The 18,324-nt window shown below is 36.4% G+C and overlaps 1 protein-coding gene across 1 annotated transcript in view; it reads left to right on the forward strand.

Annotated features, from left to right (window-relative positions):
- Window positions 1-18,324, forward strand: part of LOC136025983 (bestrophin-2a-like) — a 142,582-nt gene that overhangs the window by 62,049 nt on the left and 62,209 nt on the right. The window contains exon 5 of the mRNA XM_065702120.1: window positions 5,847-6,001. Within this exon, the coding sequence (XP_065558192.1) occupies window positions 5,847-6,001 (155 nt within the window). The remainder of the gene's footprint in view (window positions 1-5,846; window positions 6,002-18,324) is intronic.

Consider the following 18,324-nt stretch of genomic DNA (forward strand, 5'->3'; position numbering starts at 1 on the left):
CTTCATTTTCAATGAAACACCTGGGTCTATCTGTATGGAATGAGTTACCGTTGAGTGTTAGGGTTGCAGAAAAGGTACCTCAGTTTAAAAAGAATTTAAAAGATTATTTTTAGGGGGGGGGATTTGTTGAACTTTATTATGGCTGGAAGGTCGGGTACGGGAGGAAGAGGAGCTGGAGAGGTAAGATTGGGTAGGGGCTAAGACGGGTCTGGGGGAAGGGCGGGGGAGAGGAGGGGGACTGAGCGTTAAAGAGTGATGGGGACGGACTGATGGAGAGGGATTTTTTATTATTATTCTTGTTTTATATTTTCAGTTATCTATTATTATTTTTAGTTCAATTATTTATTTATCTTTTTCATGTATATAGTTTATAATTGATCTGTTCTTGGTTTATTTATAGTAGTTTTAACTAAATAGTTGATGTTTAAGTAAACAGTTGAGTTAATAGTTAAATGATTACGTGACCTTTCGTGCGACCACAAACCCTCATAGGTTTTTTTTCAGCACGAAACTGTTGTTTAAGTTATTTATTTGTTTGTTAATGTGGATTAATAAACATACGAACTTAGGGCTTTAAGAATTAAACCTAATTTTAAAGTTTCTCGCTGAGGGATAGAAATTGCAAATTCTTACAGATAACATTTGAATTGTATTAATATTAATAAAAAGGAAAGATCAAATGCTTAGTGCTTCAGTTGTGTTTCTAGCATTGGCTATATTTTTTTTTTCATTATGCATTGGGTCTTGGGCTGGATTTAGCCTGCATGGATAACATTGCTCTTGGTACAAGACGAGTTCGAAATACCTGCTATACACTATAACGAAGAAATCCTATATTAATTGATTAATTGTCTAATTGGCGTATCAGTGAACCCAGCCATGACTATCTGCTAAAAAAGAGTTAGATTCTGTTCATTTCCGTCAATTATAAGCTCATAGTTTATTCATAAACTATGATTTATCATAGTGATTATTATTATATTATTATTATTTATTATATATCATTATTATTATAATTATTTATTTATAATATTTATTACATATCATTATTTATTATTATATCATTATTATTATACAATATATTATAAGTTCATGATTTATTCTTGAAGTTTCATAGTTTATTCTTGTTCTTGTATTTGTTCGTGTATTTCATTTCACTTCGGGGATGCCAGTTTTATCTGTCATTTAGCGGTCAAGCTAAGGGGCAGTAAACTCTTTAATCCTATGCTGACAGTCTTTCTTCTGAGACATTAAAGACAACATTTTAAGATAGAAGGGGATAGGAAGGATAAGGGAGGGACCAGTTTGAATAGTTGTTCCCTAACCCTTAGGTAAAAACAGTTCATATGCGTTTCTACTGGAATTAAATAAGAAAAAACACTAATTTTTTTAGCTGAAAGTAAGGAGCGACATTAAAACTTAAAACGAACAGAAATTACTCCGTATATGAAATGGGTTGTCCCCTCCGCAATCCCTCGCTCTTTACGCTAAAGCTTTTAAATGTTTTAAAAAATAGAATTGTGGCAAAGAGTCAAGCTTCCCGTATCTTTTTCCCCTGATTTCTCCGGGTAACCATTTAGAACGGGATCGACCAGCTGAGATTACAGGGTCACACCATTGACCCCCGTCCCAAAACAAATGACAAGCGACACCAGGAATCTCGGATCCCTGACCCCAGGACTTTAAGTGCAGATTGCTAACCACTCGGCTAGGATGGCTCAGTTTTTTTTTCGGAATCTATTATGGTTTCCTGCAAATGCGCCGCTTTATCAAAAGATCCCTTGAATTCATCTAGAAAAAATAATACAAACAGTAAGTTTTACTGGCGCATAAATACTCATTTGAACATCCATCTAAGAAAACGTTCCTTTCTACTATATAATAACATACCACTAAGAAAGAATGCATATTTTCTAACTGTAATTTGAAAATATTTGAAAATATTTGTAATTTGAAAATAAACTGAAACTAATTGAATATTTTCTCGTCTGGATATTTCGTTCTCTTTATTGGAAGACCAAGAATTCGGCTGTCAAAACAAAATTTGACTCCTGTCAAAATGTAGCTTTATATTAGAAAAACCTCTTTGTTTGCTACACTGGTGAAAAGAAACATTAAAGAAAACTCTAAATAAATAAAAAAAAATGTATTCATTGCGTAAGCCAGAACAAATGTTTTATTAAATCACTAAAGCTCCAGATCTTTTATTTCTAATTTAATTAGAAGTTTCTTCCATGGTAATTGGACTGCGGTCAAATTTGACAAATGGTTAATTTCGACCAGTTTTTTTTCTTAGTGAGTAAACTACGACACAACGTCCCTCCTATTAAAAAAAAAAAATACAAATAGACCAAACCAAAAATAACAATAATCGAAGAAAAAAGCTAATAACACCCTGACCAGACCGGCCACAAACGACTAGATAGTTGCCCAATCCATAGAATAAGATTAATCTTAACGATAAATTTCAATAAAGGGCCCTCAAGCCCTCTAAGGAGAAAAAATGAATCTGAAGGAGTTAGAAATAAGGTCCATTTCTGTCGCACTAAAAAGTGGAAAATTTCACAAGATTTTCTACTCAGTTATCGCTCTAATCAGCACATTTGTTGAGTGTCTCATTGGACAAAGATAGAGTCAATATCTTAAAATGTTTTAATTTACATGTATTTATTTGTTCGTTCATCATTCATGGAATTACTATTCCTCCCCCCCCCCCCATTTTAGGCCTCTTTAAAGTTTGCAAAACCAAAAATGCAATATTTTGTGAAAAAGTACAGTTTGCTTTAACTTAGTCACTTCTGATTCTGAAAAAAGTCACAGAAACTGGAAACCTACGTCATGTACGGAATAAATCTGCCAAATTAACATGCAAGTTTTGTTTTAATTTTCATGTACGGTGAGCTAAATTCGAACCTGCATAACGAATAATGTTGAATAACGTTCAGAAACTAAATAAAAAATTCAAAGTAAGATCTAGCTTAATGGAAAACTTCAAAAAAGGACTTTTTAGCCCTTTAAGGAGAAAAACGAATCTGAAAGAATTAGAAATAAGATCCACTTCCGCCGCACTAAAAAGCGGAAAATTTCACAAGATTTTCCACTTAATTATCGCCCTAATCAGTACTTTCGTTGAGTGTCTCATTGGACAAAGATAGAGTCAATTATTGAAAATGTTTGAATTTATATGTACTGATTTATTTCTCCATCTTTTACGGAAATACTATTTCCCCACCTTTTAAGCCTCTTTAAAGTTTGGAAAACCAAAAATTGCAGTTTTTTGTGAAAAAAGTACATTTTGCTTTAATTCAATCACTTTCAATTCTGATAAAAGTCAAGGAAACTGGAAACCTACGTCATGTACGGAATAAACCTGCCAAATGAAAATTTTGTTTTAATTTTCATGTACGGTGAGCTAAATTCGAACCTGCATAACGAATAATGTTGAATAACATTCAGAAACTAAATAGAAAATTCAAAGTAAGATCTAGCTTAATGAAAAATTTCAAAAAAGAGCCTTTTAGCCGCACTAAAAAAGAGCCACTTCCGCCGCACTAAAAAGGGGAAAATTTCACAAGATTTTATTGATTTATTTCTTCATCTTTTACCGAATTACTATTTCCCCACCTTTTAAGCCTCTTTAAAGTTTGGAAAACCAAAAATTGCAGTTTTTTTGTGAAAAAAGTACATTTTGCTTTAATTCAATCACTTTCGATTTTCATTTCGAGTCACGAAACTGGAAATATACGTCACATACAGAATAAATCTGCCAAATTAGTATATATATTTTTTTTCATGTACGATGAGCTAAATTCGAACTTGCATTAGTTTGATAACGTTTAGAAACAAAAAAAAATTGAATGTAAGATTTATCTTAACTTTTTCGTTTAATTTTAAATTCGCTTAATTTCGTTTTAATTTTAAGCTATAGTCGGACCTGCATTAGTTGAAAAAAAAAATTCAGAAACTAAAAAAAAAAAATTAAAAGTAAGATTTAGCTTAGCACGAAATTTCAAAAAAGGTCCCTCTAGCCCTCCAAGGAGAAAAAACAAATCTGAAGGAGTTAGAAATAAGGTCTACTTCTGCCGCATTAAGAAGCAGATAATTTCACAAGATTGTCAACCCAGGTAATCACTCTAACAAAGATAGAGTCAATAATTGAAAATGGTTGTATTTATTTGTAATTATCCATATCTTCATCTTTCTCCTATGGAGCGGTAAGATATTGTCAATCATACAAAATATCTGCTGAATATTTTGATGGACTTTCCTCACATTCAAATGACATGGGAACAAAGGAATCAGCTTATAATGCTGATTCCAAATATATAAGATTTATCAAGTTTAGTGTTACCAATCAAAATTTACGAGCCTGAGAAAGTTTGATTTATTTTTTAAGCAGGAGGAAAAATATCCCTAAAATACAAGAAATCTTAATGAAAATCATGTCGTCATGTTCAGCGTACCCCATAAGACTGGTCACAGATGTGTGTTTTTTTTCTGGGAATGATCATATTGCAATAATGGTCCTAGGAGATTGGGAGAGGGTGCCTCCAAACCGAAATGAATAGTTCTAGTGCCCTTTTTAAGTGACCAAAAAGATTGGAGAGGAACTGGACCCCTCCTACGCCCTTTTTTCTACAAGGTTATATGATCAAACTTTTTAGATAATCATTTTGTTCAGTATTGTTGGATGATAAAATAACTGTAAGTTTAGGTGTAAAATGTCCCCTAACAGTCTTATTCAAAATAGAATATGCTAAGGAGAATTTTTCAGGCTGAATCGTCGACAAGCACTTTTATAGGAAGGGGGGATTCTCAGCGAGGATGGAACTGTCTGTATGGAATTCGACGGGGGAGAGCTTCTCTTTATGCTGGATGAAATTTACACGGATGAGTTTTCCGTGAGAGGGAGGGGTATATTTTATAGAGGGTGAGCCAGGTTTATTGGCACTATTCGAAAAACTTGCTTATTTTCTTGTCCTTGTAGCAGAACTAAACAAGGACGCCACACCCGACATCTAGATGACTACGTGTGCTTGACTCCTATGTGTCACAATGACTGTTTGTCCCCATTTTTTAAGAGCGGCTACTGAAACATGGGTGCCGTTTAATCAGAACAGGAAGCTTTTTTAAAAGTGGCAATAGCAAGGTATTGAGGAGGGGACAACCGTTCATATACGAAATAAATCTGCCAAAATTAATATTCAAATTTTGTTTCAATTTTTCACGTCCAGTGAGCTAAATTCGAACCTGCATTGGTTTAAAAACGTTCAGAAATTAAATAAAAAACTAACTGAAAGTAAGGAGCGTCATTACAACTTAAAATGAACACAAATAATTCTGTACATGAAATGGGCAGTCCCCTCCTCAAGGATTCGCTCCTTACACTAAATTTTGACTCTTTGTCACAATTCTACCTTTCAAAGCAATAAAAACTTTAGGATAAAGAGCGAGGCATTGAGGAGGGGGCAGCCTCTTTTACAAACGGAATAATTTCTGTTTGTCTTATGTTTTAATGTCACTCCTTACTTTCAGTTTTTAAAAACTTGTTCTTTTTTATTTAATGACTAAATAATACCGTTTACATAGGAAGATCCCACCCCTTTAAAAGCCCTGAGGTACCCCTTATTCTTGCACCAAATCCTTGGTGCAGCCCTGTATTACCCATTATTCTTCTTTTTTCTAACACTGCTGCTAATTTTCGTATAATAGCAAAAGTAAAAATCAGCTCCAAAGGGGGGTTTGACACCCTTTAACCATCTTGGCAATAATAACCCAATGATCATTTTAGTAGTTATATTTTGTATTATATTTTTACCCCTTTTAAATTGTTCTTTGTTTTCTAGGCATCATGACAAAGCGAGAACTGGAAAGTTTCAAGTCTATACAAACTGAGTTCAATACCTATTGGATCCCAAGCTGTTGGTTTGTTGATCTTCTACGAGAATGCCGAACCACAAAAAAATTAATCGATCCCCCAGGAATGAGATTTGTAATGCAGGTATTATTTCAATCTTTAACGTATTCTATTATGATGCATTTTAAAAGCATGTCAAATGTTCAAACAATACATAACTGAGTACCTATTTCCATAGAAAACTTTTCTCTTGTTATTGGTATTGCTATTTTAAAATGTGAAATCAAACAGTTCGCGGTAACGAACTGTAGTAAGGAGCGCCCCGGCTCAATAGTAATCGAAACTCTAAAAGACGGAATTTTGATACAATAGCTACATAAAAAGAATCGCAGTTTAATGCTGATTTTAAATATATAAGTTTCATCAAATTTAGTCTTACCCATCAAAAGTTACGAGCCTGATAAAATTTGCCTTATTTTAAAAAATAGAGGGAAACACCCCTAAATGGCATAGAATCTTAACGAAAGTCACACCATCAGATTTAGCGTATCAGAGAACTCTACTGTAGAAGTTTCAAGCTTCTATCTAAAAAATGTGGAATTCGTATTTTTTGCCGGAAGACAGATCACGGATGCGTGTTTATTTGTTTGTTTTTTCCCAGGGGTGATAATTTGAACCCAGTGGTCCTAGAATATTGATAGAGGGCTCATTCCAACGGAATTGAAAAGTTTTAGTGCCCTTTTTAAGTGACCAAAAAATTGGACGGCATCTAGGTTCCCTCCCACGCACATTTTCCCCCAAAATACTCAGATCAAAATTTTGAGATAGCCATTCTATTCAACGGAGTCAAAAACCTAATAACTATGTCTTTGGGGACGACTTAATCCCCCACAGTCCCCGGGGGAGGGGCTGCAAGTTACAAACTTTGACCATTGTTTACATATAGCAATGGCTATTATGAAGCGTACAGACGTTTTCAGGGTGACTTTTTCGCGATGGGGTGGGAGTGGATGGGTGGGGGGGGGGGTTAAGTAGGAGGATGTTTCCATAGAGGAATCTTCATGAGGGAAGAAAATTTCCATGAAGGGAGCGCGGGATTTTCTAGCACTATTTAAGAAGAAACAATGAGAAAATAATTTTATTCACCTGGAAGTAAAGAGTAGCATAAAAATTTTAAACGAACATCAAATATTACGTACAAAAGAAGGTTTTCTCCTCCACAGTACCTTGCTCTTTACGCTAAAGTATTTTTAGTAGTTTCAACTATTTATTCTACGGCCTTTGTTTTTCACGGGTCATTCTTAAAGATTTGGGATAAAATTCAAGCTTTAGTGCAAAGAGCAAGGTATTGACAAGGGGGCAAACGCCCTCATATACATAATAAAAATACACAAATATAGAAGTTCGTTACGTAAGTTAATTCGTAATTTACGTATGTTTATTACTAACAAAAACGTTCGTGCAAGAAAACAAAAAAATCTAGTTGCATTTTTAAGTAGCCAAAAATTTGAGGGCAACTAGGCCTCCTCCCCCACCCCTTTTTTTATCAAAATCATCCGATCAAAACTATGAGAAAGGTATTTAGCAAAACAAATTAATATACAAGTTTCGTTTTAATTATTCATGTGCGGTGAGCCAAAACCAAGACATGCATTAATTCTCAAAACGTTTAGAAATTAAATAAGAAAACAAGCTTTTTTAACTGAAAGTAAGGAGAGACATTAAAACTTAAGACGAACAGAAATTACTATTATTAAGCATTTAATTTTATTAATGTGCATAACATGCTTCAATAGTACACCCTTTTATGTATTAAATAAAAAAATAATTTTTTTAACTGCAAGTAAGGAGCGACATTAAAAATTAAAACCAACAGAATTTATTCCGTATATGAGAGGGGTTGTCCCCTCCACAACGCCTCGCTCTTTCCGCTAAAGCTTTTTATTGTTTTAAAAAGTAGAGGTGTGAGAAAGAATCAAACTTTAGTGTAAAGAGCGAGGCGTCGTGGAGGGGACAACCCCCCTCATATACGGAATAATTTCTGTTCATTTTAAGTTGTAATGTTGCTCCCTACTTGCAGTTAAAAAAACTTTTTTTTTGTTTAATCTATGTTAAAAGACAAATGACAACGAGTTCCAAAAATGATAATCACTAAACAATTGAATAATTAATAATTTAGTTGGGCGAAAAACGTTATTCCATTTAATCGAATAACCTGGGGATTTAATTCCTATTGGTAATCTAATTGAAAGCTGTATTTTGACATTGGCTTTTTAATCAAAATTACAATGGAATGAAGAACCGTGTTGCTTTAAGGCAGCTCAACAACAAAGTAAAGTACTAGACCTACGTTGCCTGAGCAACGTGAAGTGTTGCGGCAACCTTTCTCCGGCTTCGCCGAATAAAGTATTGCGAGAGCAACACTTTGGTTTTGTTTCTTTGCTATCTGTTAAACGCTGAAATTGTCAGCCTATCGAAGCTTTTAAAACGTTATGTTCAAAGAAGAACACGATCAGTAATCACATGATCAAAGGCTATTCCTCAGCGTTAAAAAAACAACAATAACAAAAGAATATCGAAAGAAGGGACTAAATTGACTTTGCAGCCAGTTGAACTTTATCCTTTTCAATCGTAGACATCGTGACGGATGAAAGCTTGGAACAATATCTTTTATAAGCTAGTTGGTATTATAAAGTTATCCGTAGCTTTTCAGGATTAAAATGCCATAGGTGACACTAATTATTACGAAACTACCTCATTGTTTTAAGTTATCGTTTGTAACCGTTGCGTAAACACCAAATTCTAGGTTACAGTGAGTATGGGTAGGCTACACTAACTAGCAAAAGTTACAAACCCCTCTTCATTGAAGATGATTGTAGCCTAACTAAAAGACAATTATTACTTACAAGTCCCCTGCATGTCTTACCGCTGGAACCAAATTGGTTTTACCATCAAATACACCGGAAACAAATAATAGGTACACCAACTAGCCAAAGTTGCAAACCCCTTATTGCCGAAGACGATTATGGTCTAACAGCCAACTATTGCTTACAAGTCCTCTACTTGTATCACAATCGGTGTCGGCCTATTTTTGGTTTCAGTGTGTACCCTATTATTGAAGTTGTCAATCCCTTGAAACTTTCAAACTAGTATATCTCGTGAAGGAGTTTTTGTACCAAAAAATGGATGACATCTACCTGATCAGCTCATCAAGAGCTATCGATTGCCTTCGAAAAAATTCTATCTGTCTTAGTTCAAAAAGTGATTTTTTTTTTGCCGTAGGCCAACTTTTTAACGTCACCACTTAGAAAGGTGCAAAGGATCAGTTCCAATTTCTTTAGCAATGACAGAACTTCTAAAGTTTAAGAGTTACGTCTGATAACATTTCTCTACCTCAATCCCATGTCAGAAAAAACAAATGATAAACCCAGCCGAAATCACGGCGGCACTTTCGGACCCGTGGGAAAATGCCGCTTTTTTGCTTCTGTAAATTTTTCTATTTATCACTCGAACAAGATATATTGGCTGTGGGGTTGTGTAAACTGCCGCATATATTTAACACTTATAGATCTTAGTCCATCTTCAATTTGAAAGTGGTGCCTGCCTGCTTGCCTGCTAGAACGGAGCTTTCCACTCGAAAGCAGAAACATGGTTTGATGAAATGAGAGCTTGGCTGCACAACTTCAGGTACTCCTGTCTGACATAGGCTATATAACTCCACTTCACTTCGCACACCATAGGCTCTGACTCGTGGACAGACAAACCCATCTTTTTTGGCCCCAGGCAAGAGTTCTGCGGAGCTTTCCAAAATGTAATGTCATATTCATCAGTCCGGCCTTAGGTCCACTCTTTCTGTAAAAACCGCACAGGTTAGACCCTTACCAGTTTCCAGGAATAAGCCGAGATCGGCGGCATAGGAAAAAAAAAAACGGGACAAAACGAAAGTGTTGCTCTGGCAACACAATAATCAATTTTGAGATTGTCGATCGCCTCCCAGGAGAATACAAATCGTATTAAAGCTATAATTCCATGAAGAATAAACAGGAAGAAGGGCTTGAATTCACACTAAAAATATATTAATTCAAATGAAATTTCTGATTTGCCACCCTTTGACCAAAAACTAAAGAATAACACATTCTTTATGTGAATGAGTAATTTAGACATTTCATAAGGTATTGACAATGGAACACGACTGGTTGGTACTCAACTATACAACAATGCAACTAAAGCAAAACAAAACTGGAGAAAAGCTGGAAAAGAAGCTCAGAGTAACAGACAGTTACAAGACAATTGACAGCGAGAATCACATATATACAAGCCTTCCGCGTGTTGAGTACCAGCGTGCGAGCGCAGGTCGGTCTCCTGGTAATTAAAAGTCAACTCTATATTTAATAGCTATTTCCAAAGAAAGATTTTCCTGTTAACATTGCTAATTTCATACTGCAGGGATCTGAGTCTTTTTTCCGGTGATGTGGTTATACGCAATCGTCTCCTTACTAATCCAGACAAGGAAAAAAGAAGAAGGTATATCTATTTTTGATATAGCTGTTGTCCTGCAGCTGTTGTCTGGTTATACGCAATCTTCTCCATACTGATCCAGACAGGGAAAGAAGAAGAAGAAATATTTATTTTTAATGTTGCTGTTGTCTTGAAAACAGTTACCACGAGGAATTTTTTGTGAGAGTGGGGCTAGAATAAAAACAATGCATAAACAGTTGTGAGGGTATTGTGGATGTAAACGGAGCCTTATCCCCGTTTCTAAGCGGATTCCTAAACCACGATTCCATGAAAGTCCTGTCCCTGAATAGGACAGCCAGTAGGTGTGTTAGTTACGTCATACGGAATGTTTTTTAAGAGACGCAGGTGTCTGATACGTCACAGGGAATGTTTACTTTTGGTTTTTACGTAATAGAAGTTTTTAGAGGGCCAGGAAAAAAATCTGTTACGTAATATGGCTTGTTTATATTTGGCTGTTACGTAATAGGGTTTGTTTACTTTTAAATGTTAGTAATAGAGAGTTTTTTCTTAAAATTCCACAAGGGGTAGGAAAAACACCTTCAGAGCCTGGTAATGGGGGACCTTCCAGATGCCAGACCCTTGGTGGGCAGCTCCACTAGCCCCCTATGATCCAATTCCAATGAGACCCTAGCAAGCAACTCCAATGGGATCCTAGCATCCAATTCCATTGGGGGCCCAAGTATTCAATTCTATTGGGGGTCCTAACATCCAATTTCAACGGGGCCCCTAGGATCCAATTTCACTGGAAGACCCAAGCTCAAGCATTTAATTCCCTTGGGCCCCTAATCTAACCACCGGAGGGGGGGGGCTAGCAACTAATTACAACGGAGGCGCTAGTATCAGAATCCGTCGAGGCCCCAGCATCAAATTTCATCGGGAGCTCTAACATAACCAAGAGGAGCCCTAGCATCCAATTCCAATGGAACCCTAACATCAAATTTCATCGGGCTCCTAACCTAGCCAATGGGACCCCAAAACCTATTCTAATGGAAGCCGCAGTATCCGGTTCCATCAAGGGGCCCTATCATCCAATTTAATTAGGACCCTAACCTAACCATTAGGGGCCATAGCATCCAATTCCAGTGGTGCCCCTAGCAACCAATCTTATCGGTCCAATAACCTAACCACTGGGGGTCCTAGCATCCAATTCCATTGGGGGCCCTAACATCTAATACCACTGGGGGACCGTTAGCAATCAATTCCACTAACATGGCGTTTTTCAAGACGTTTCAAGATTTCTTTGGTTGTCATGTTATAGGGAAATGTTTACTTATGTTAAGGATGACGCAATGTCACCTGACATACAAAAATTCAGGGGGCCATGGGCGGTCCCTACTCCCTGCTTGTAGTTCTAGAGGGGGACATGTGGGGTGCTACGTAATGAAAATGCACACATGGCTTCTTACATAGTACTTTAAGAGATTTTTTTCTTTCAATGCCTTTTCTTCTTTTTTTCTCTGGGAACCTTTACAATCTAATGATTTTGTCCACAATAGGGGTCTAAAGAGGCTTCACCTTCAATCGAACTGTGCCTTGGACATCTGGGATCAGCAAACTATCCATAATACTTTTATTGGAGTAATATATTCTACATGTTAACCTATTGCATGAAAGGAGAATCCACTGTGTCCAAATACTAGAACAATTAAATGGCTCGCATGTTTCCAACGCTTTCCACATGAGAGGTTCCACATTTCCCAATGCTATTGATTTTTCTATATTAGATACACCTGTATGTTACAGCTTAGTTAATTTTCCGAGTTGACCTACACAGGTTAGGTTACATAGCAGATGTTATATATCATTGGCGTTTGATATTTCATTGCGTAAATGGCTACGTATTGAAATTTTGTCCTGGAACAAGTAGTATAAGGTATTAAGGCTTTTGTACTTACAAATTCTGCAATATAAAAACGATATAAAATCACAAAATACCAGAAAAAATCCCTTTAAAATCAACACACAGAAAAAAGTGAAAAAACTTATAAACGATAAAATATAAGCAAAAAGAACTATGAAATCACAGAAAAAGAAGTTAAAACTCAATAAACGGGAAAACGAAACGTCAAAAAACTTGATATAGGAAAAATATAAGCAAAAACAAGCGTGAATTAAAGAAGGACGGATGTCCTAGTAACCGATTCCAAACGGGGGGGGGGCTTATGATTACAAGTAAATTTAAGCCATATTAGGAGGCATTTCTGAGAGGTTTTAATGGAATTGTCACGTTGAATTTGAACCAAGGTTATGAATTTCACGTCATCTTAGCCGTTCCAGAGAGGTGGGGTTGTTATTAGAGATAAGTTTAAAGCAAATTAAGAGTTATCTCTCAGAGGTGTTAATGAAAATGCCTCATTTCTTTTACTGGATATTCAATTTCGGTCCTTACAAAGCCGAAACATTCTTTCAACACCTTCCACCTTAAGTTTAAGCTTTAGAATATGTTATTTTAAGCACTTCACGTCACCATGTCCCACTATGGATGGCAGACTGCACTCTAAGCTATCCTTCAAAGTGATGGCCCCCACGGAAATTCAGGCCACATTAACAATACGTGGCTGCACTCGTGACAACCCTGTGATACGCATATCATGCCTAAGACAATTTTCAGACATTTTATTAATAAAATTATGCTTAAAGTCCATTGAATCTGTTTGCAAGCCATCCCTCAATTTGATACCATCCACGGCAATTGGCACCACTAAGCCAATTCATGGCTGAATCCTGGTATCCCAATGATACATATTATCATTCCTAAGACATTTTCCAAATATTTTCTTTTTAAAAATCATGTCTTAAGTCCATTGGTTCGTGTTTTCGCAAGCCAACCATCCGTAGCATACCATGTCATTTCACGACATCGTTTCACACTATATCTGACCCTCTAGCACCCCATCATCATTCCTAAGACATTTTTTTTCAATTTTATTTGTGATAATCAATTTCCACTTTCCCCGCTTCTGACCCCCGGTTACAACGGTTCCACTTCCGATTCTGCTGGTCTACACCCCCGTTCAACCGATTCCAGCTCCCACTATTCCCCCCTTCAACCCAATCCGTGGTAAGCTATGGATGGCACATTGCACCCCCTCTGGCGCACATTATCACACATAAGGGTTTTCCAATCTTTTCCCGCAAAAATAACTTTATAAACTATGAATGACCATTGTTTTGATATTATGAACAGCGGAAACGTGTCCTGTCATTGGTAGATTACAATGTTCCATGCTAATTCATAGTCTTTTACACTGAATGCAAAGAATGTGGCACTTTCTCAAAGAATGTATTATCACACACATGGTATTTTTGGGCATTTTCCTACAAAAATATTCGTTTACACAATAATCAATAGTTAAACTTAATAAAAAAAACATTAGCGTCTCTTCTAATGACTCCTAGGAATTGAGGCTAGTATAGCAGAACGTGCCGCCTCTATCGCACCATCTGGCACACATCTTGAGTTATCTCAAATTCATGTCACAAAATACTCATTACAAAACAAAAATAACTCTTTAAAAACAAAATCTAATAGATCACAAATTCTTCTTACAAAATACTTCTTTCAAAGCAAAAAATAATTCTTACAAAACAGAAAATAGACCGTGTAAAATTACAAAGTCTTGTTACGAAACAAAAATACTTCTATCAAAATATTGCCAAGGTGACATGAATATCCAGATCCTTGGCTTAAAGAAACGCAACATTTCTACTAAAACCTCTCAGAAATAACTATTAAATTAGTTTAAATTTATCTCTAATAACAAACCTATCCTCACTGAAATTGGTTTCTAGGCCCCCGTTAGAATTGCTCACCATGGGGTGAGTCAACCACATATTGGCACGGTGGCATGAAATATGCATAGTTTTGGCTCAAAGAAACGTGGAATTTTCATGAAACCTCTCAGAAATGCATCTTAATATGCCCTAAATTTACCTCTAATAATAACCTCCCTCTAGAATTGGTTGCTAGGGTCCCCGTTATTCTTTAATTCACGTTCGTTTTTTATTTTATTTTATCCTGTATAAGATTTTTTCACGTTTTGTTTTTCCATTTATTGAGTTTTAACTGCTTTTTCTGTGATTTCATGTTCCTTTTGCTTATATTTTATCCTTTATAAGCTTTCTCCCGTTTTATATTTTCTGTTTGGTGAGTTTTAACTGCTTTTTCTGTGATTCCATGATAAAATAAAATTTGCAAACACAAAAGGCTTAATTCTTAGAATTACTTGTTCCAGGATAAACTTCAAAACGTAATCGTTTACTCAATAAATATCCAACTACAATGCTGTATAACATCTATTATGTAACTTAACCTGTCTAGGTCACTTTAGAAAATTTATAATACTATAAAATGTAGGTGCATCTAATATAGCAAAGGCGATAATACTGGGATGGTTGTCCTCTCATGTAAAAAGGGTTAGAAATATATAAGCCATTTAATTGCTCTAGTATACGGGAACACGAGTTTCTTCTTGCCTGCAATAGGTTATCATGTAGAAGGTATTACCTGAACCAAAGTCTAAAGAATATTTTGCAGGTCCAGATATCCATGGCACAGTTCCATTGAGGGGAAGGCCCTTTCAAGCCCTAATGTGGGTAAAAAACTTTAGATTATTAAGGTTCCCCGATAAAAAACGCATAGAAAAAAAAAGACCTATTAAAGTATTGTGTCAGAACCCATGTGTGCATTGTGATTACGTAACACCCCAAGTGTACAAATTCCACAGTAAAAATGGGGACCCCACACAGTACCCTGAAGTCTTGCATGTCAGGTGAGATTGAGTCACCATTAACATAAGTAAACATTATACTTTTATATATCTGCCACAGAAATCTTGAAATTTCTTGAAAAATGTCTTGTTGGTAAAATTGGTTGCTAGGGGTCCCCCCGATTGAATTGGATTATATGCCCCCCTATGGAATTGGATGCTAGGGCCCCCGGTCGTTAGTTTAAAGGCCCTATTAAATTGGAGCTAGGGGTCCAATTGGAATTGGATACTAGGGCCCCCATTGGTTAGGTTAGGGCTCCGATAAAGTTAGATGCTATGACCCCACGATGAAATTTGATGCTAGGGCCTCCATCAGAGTCGGTCTCTACGGCCTGTGGTGATTAGGTTATGGACCCAACGAAATTGGATGTTAGGGCCCAATTGTAATCGGATGTTAGGGCCCTCAGTGGTTAGGTTAGGGCCCAAATGAAATTGGATGACAGGGCCCGATGAAATTGGATACTAGTGCCCCAATTGTAAGATTAATAAGCCCCCCGTTGGCTAAGATAGAGGCCCGATGAAATTGGATGTTAGGACCTCGATGAAATTTCATGCTTGGGCTAGGGCCCCCGGTGAAATTGGATTCTAGGGGTCCCGGTGGTTAGGTTTGACAAACTGCTGAAATTTGATGCTTTGTCCCCTGGTAAAATTGGATGCTAGGTCCCCATTGGAATTGCTTGTCTGGACCCCAATGGAATCGGATGCTAAAGACTGTTGGAATTGGCTCACTAGGGGTCTGGTGCCTTGAGGGTCCCCCACTATTGGGCCCTGAAGGTTTTTTCCTACCCCTGGTGGGTTTTTAGGAAAAACTCTATCTATTATGTAACAACCAAAAGTAAACACACCCTAGTATGTAATAGTTTTTTTCCTGGCTCCCTAAAAAGCCCTATTATTTAAGAACCAAGAGCAAACAAATCCTATTATGTAGCCGCTTTTTTCCTGGCCGTCTAACAACACTTATTACGTAACCACCAAAAGACGCAAATTCATTATGACGTAATAGACACCTGAATCTCTTCGAAAACATTTTCTATGACGTAACTAATACCCGTTAGCTGTCAAGGAGTCCGGGCATACGGTTGTCGTGGAATGGCAGGATAGGGTTTTGCTTAAAAGCAGGGATAGGGCACCGTTTAAAAGCAGGTATAGGGCTACGTTTAAATGCACAATGCCCCCACCACTACAAATACAGGCAAATAGTGTATGAAGTTACAAAAATTGATATTCAGTTTGGTGGAGGTATTAAGTCTGAAGGACTTACCCTGTGCCTAGGTAGGGGGGGGGTAGCCTTGGCTTTTTTTGAAACTGTGTAAAACGGCCATATATCTTCAGAATTTAGAAAAACAAGGTCAAGTTTTGTTAATTTAAAAATAAAAATATAAAAAGGTATTTTTCAAAGAAAACGTTTAACATTTCAACTTTGAAAGTTTTAAAGATATATTTCAAAATCTAGGGGGATGGGGAAATAAAAGAAATATAGGGAGGACTGTTTTGCTTGTCCTAACTCTATTGAAGGCAAAAAGTGAAACTATTACCTTCGAATCAAACAGTTCGTAGTAGCGAACTGTAGTAAGGAGCGACCCGGCTCAATAGTAAACGAAACTCTAAAAAACGGAGTTTTGATGCTAAAAAATACATCAAAAGAATTGAATTTTTATGCTGATTCTAAATATATAAGTTTTGTCAAATTTAGTCTTTATCATCAAAAGTTACGAGCCTGAGAAAATTTGCCTTATTTTGGAAAATAGGAGGAAACACCCCCTAAAAGTTATAAAATCTTAACGAAAATCACACCATTGCATTTGGCGTATCAGAGAACCCTATTGCAAAAATTTCAAGCTCCTATCTACAAAAATGTGGAATTTCGTATTTTTTGCCAGAAGACAAATCACGGGTGCGTGTTTATTTTATTTATTTTTTTTCCCCAGGGGTCATTGTATCGACCAAGTGGTTCTAGAATGTAGCAAGAGGGCTCATTCTAACGGAAATGAAAAGTTCTAGTGCCAGTTTCAAGTGACAAAAAACTTGAAGGGCACCTAGGCCCCCTCCCACGCTCATTTTTTCCCAAATTCAACGGGTCAAAATTTTGAGATAGCCATTTTGTTCCGCATAGTCGAAAACCATTAGAACTATGTCTTTGGGAATGAGTTACTCCCCCACAATCCCTGGGGGAGGGGCTGCAAGTTACAAACTTTGACCAGTGTTTACATATAGTAATGGTTATTGGGAAGTGTACAGACGTTTTCAGGGGGATATTTTTGGTTTGGGGGTGGGGTTGAGGGGGGGCTATGTGGGAGGATTTTTCCTTGGAGGAATGTGTCATGAGGGAAGAAAAATTCAATGAAAAGGGCGTAGGATTTTCTAGCATTACTATAAAAAAAAACAATAAAAAAATAAACATAAAAACGCTCTTTCAATTGAAAGTAAGGAGCAGGATTGAAACTTAAAACGAACAGAGATTATTACGCATATGAGGGGTTCTAAAAATACTTTAGCACAAAGAGCGAGGTATTTAGGAGGAGATAAATACATCGCTCTTTATTCTAGAGTATTTTTTAGTGATTTTAACTATTTATTCTACGGCCTTTCTGATTCAGGAGTCATTCTTAAAGAATTGGGACGAAACTTACGATTTAGTGTAAAGAGCGAGGTATTGACGAGGTTACAAACCCCCTCGTATACATAATAAAAATATAAGAATATAAAAGTTTGTTACGTAAGTTAATTCTTAAGTTGCGTATATTTTTTATTAATAAAAACGTTCGTTAAAATTAAAATTTCTAGTTGCCTTTTAAAGTAACCGAAAAATCGGAGGTCAACTAGACCTCCTTCCCCACCCCTTATTTCTCAAAATCGTCTGATCAAAACTAAGAGAAAGCCATTTAGCCAAAAAAGAATCAATATACAAATTTCATTTTAATAATTTATGTGCGGAGAGCCAAAATCAAACATGCATTAATTCAAAAACCCTTAGCAATTAAATAAAAAAACTAGTTTTTTTAACTGAAAGTAAGGAGCGACATTAAAACTTAAAACGAACAGAAATTACTCCGTATATGAAATGCGTTGTCCCCTCCGCAATCCCTCGCTCTTTACGCTAAAGTTTTACTCTTTGCCACAATTCTACTTTTTAAAACAATTAAAAGCTTTAGCGTAAAGAGCGTGGGATTGCGGAGAGGA

The sequence above is a fragment of the Artemia franciscana genome, chromosome 1 (assembly GCF_032884065.1).
Source record: "Artemia franciscana chromosome 1, ASM3288406v1, whole genome shotgun sequence".
NCBI lineage: Eukaryota > Metazoa > Arthropoda > Branchiopoda > Anostraca > Artemiidae > Artemia > Artemia franciscana.